At 37.4% G+C, this 2500-nt stretch overlaps 1 protein-coding gene across 4 annotated transcripts in view; it reads right to left on the reverse strand.

Annotated features, from left to right (window-relative positions):
- The window catches only part of LOC142615037 (uncharacterized), a 23962-nt gene that overhangs the window by 1353 nt on the left and 20109 nt on the right, over positions 1-2500 (reverse strand). For all 4 annotated transcript variants that reach the window (XM_075787708.1, XM_075787711.1, XM_075787710.1 and 1 more), the window contains one exon: positions 2-112. In XM_075787708.1, the coding sequence (XP_075643823.1) occupies positions 2-112 (111 nt within the window). The remainder of the gene's footprint in view (position 1; positions 113-2500) is intronic.

Raw genomic sequence — 2500 nt, forward strand, 5'->3', positions numbered from 1 at the left:
CCAGCCAATCCTTATTAGTCCATTTCCCATCAATGAGTCCAGTCCACTGCTCAAGTGTGGCATTCTTTGGCGGGTGGCTTCTTGCATAGTCAGCACCATGAGATTCTACAAGCTTTTTATAAGTTTGATGCAATTTGTTAGAGTTGCAACTCAATAATCTTCCACAGGATGTTGTTTCAAATGCAATGTATGCCTAAAGTTCATATTTTGCAAGTCTATTCGTGCCTTGTCGGTGTCCTTGCTTTTCCCCTCAATGCCCAACAAAGTACCATAAGTACTCTCACTAATGTTCTTCTCCACATGCATGACATCAATGTTGTGCTTAAGCTTCTTATTTTTCCAGTATGGAAGCTTGTACAAAATACTTACCTTTAACCAATTTGGCTCCCCAATGAGTTGTCTCTTCTTGTTACTTGGATGTTTTCCTAAAATTATATTTGGCATTCTATCTAGCTTGATGAGAATCAAAAAGCATTCAAGGATCCATTACATGTTCCAGTTGGGCCTATTACAAGAGCAAGATCCAAAAAGATCCAAGAAGCACTTAATGGGCTGATTCAAGAGATTTGGGCTGATTCTAACGCAGGATATTCCAAGCTTGGCCCAAAGGAAGATGAAAGTGTAGTAAATTTAATTCAAGCTATTTAGGGCTGATCTGGCTTAATTGGGAGTGATTTATGGCATGAATTAATGGCTGATTGACTTTCCATCTGTATCAGTTAAGGCAGATTTTTTTCCTATTTTGGATCTGCTAATTTCAGACCAAATCAAATTTTATTTAGGGTTTTATTATTTAGTACGTTTTTTAGGTATTTTCCTTGTTTTTAGGTGCATTTAATGCTTTTTAGGTCAAACTTGATTCCTGATATGATAAGGTATCAATTAGGAGTTATTTTAGAATATATTTTCTTGTCTGTCAAGTTTTGTGGAGTCCTTAAATAGGCTCTGAAGTCTGTAAACGTTTTTGGAGATTATTATTGAATAAAATTCAGAAAAGGTGAGGCTTTGCTCTCTTTTGGTTCTTCAAGAACTGTGAACTTATCAAGGATTCTTCCTTGTGGCGTTCAAACTTTATACCTTTGGTTCGTGATTCTTTATAATCATTGGGTCAAGGTCAACTTATACCTTTGGTTCGCGTTTCTTTTATAAACGTTGGGTCAGGGTTTCTATCATAAATCTGATTTTTAGCTTTCCTGGGTTAAATATTCCAATATTTTTGTTGGGTCTCAAAGCGTGTCGATTGAGGTTCGCATCATTTGGTATCAGAGCACAGGTTCTAAAATCAGTTTTCTATCCCCTTATCTTTTGTTTCCTGTTATCATCCTGTTCTGTTTCTTTTGTGTTCTTCATTCATCGTTCTTATTTTTTTTGTTTTTGTTTAAGTGCACTAGGTTAAAATCGTGCACCTAGTTCCCAAAAAAAAAAAAAAAAAGTGAAAAAAAAAGACATCTGAAAGGAAATAGCAAAAAAAAAAAAAAAAAATTTGTAGTTTCAGTTCTCTCAGACCAAAATATTGTTTTCTTTTGTCTTCTTCCTTTGATTTGGTATTTCTGTCATATTTTCTTGCCATTGGTATTTGTTTTAACACTACAAGTTGAATTTCTTAATCAAGTTTACTAGTTCATTGCAGAACTGAAAAGGCGAAGCTACGAGTGGAAAAAGGCAAGAGAGTGTGAGACTAGTATCGGAAAAAAGCCAATTTAAGAGTGAAACACGAGTGAGAGTGACATAATTTGAGTGCAAACACGTGAGGGAGTGTTGTGAGGAATTATTTCTAACAATTCTTTGTTGTTTCAAAAGTATGTCTTTCAGGTGTGAAACATCAAACAGGGAAAGAGGGGAGGAGTCGTCCATCATTTTGCAGGCTATGCAACAACAATTTGAATGCATGAATGTGGTGTTTAATGAGATTCGGGATCGGATGGATAGGCAGGACACTGTTATTGCTACTTTGCGTGAGGAGCGTCCCTAAAGAGGCCCTAATGCTAGAAGGCAAGAAAGGCGTTCTCGCATGAATGATTTTGATGACTACCATGAGGATGAGTTTGAAGATGAAGAAGATCAATCGTCCTTGAACAATGAGGGCAGGTTTATGCCAAGGGGAGAAAGGCATGGCAGAGATTTCCGAAGAAATCCAAGATGGCTAGATGGGACTAACAGGAACCTAGGAAACATAAAAATGAAGATACCCACATTCCAAGGGAAAAATGATCCAGAAGCATACTTGGAGTGGGAGAAGAAGGTGGAGTTAATTTTGCAGTGCCACAACTACTCCGAGGAGAAAAAGGTAAAACTCGCTGTCATTGAATTTACTGACTATGCTATTATATGGTGGGATCAACTTGTGATGAACAGAAGGAGAAACCGTGAGAGACCTATTGAGAGTTGGGAGGAAATGAAGGCAATCATGAGAAGGCGGTTTGTTCCTAGTCACTACTATAGGGACTTGTATCAGAAATTACAGAGTCTTACTCAAGGCTATAGGAGCGTGGATGACTAC

The sequence above is a fragment of the Castanea sativa genome, chromosome 11 (assembly GCF_040712315.1).
Source record: "Castanea sativa cultivar Marrone di Chiusa Pesio chromosome 11, ASM4071231v1".
NCBI lineage: Eukaryota > Viridiplantae > Streptophyta > Magnoliopsida > Fagales > Fagaceae > Castanea > Castanea sativa.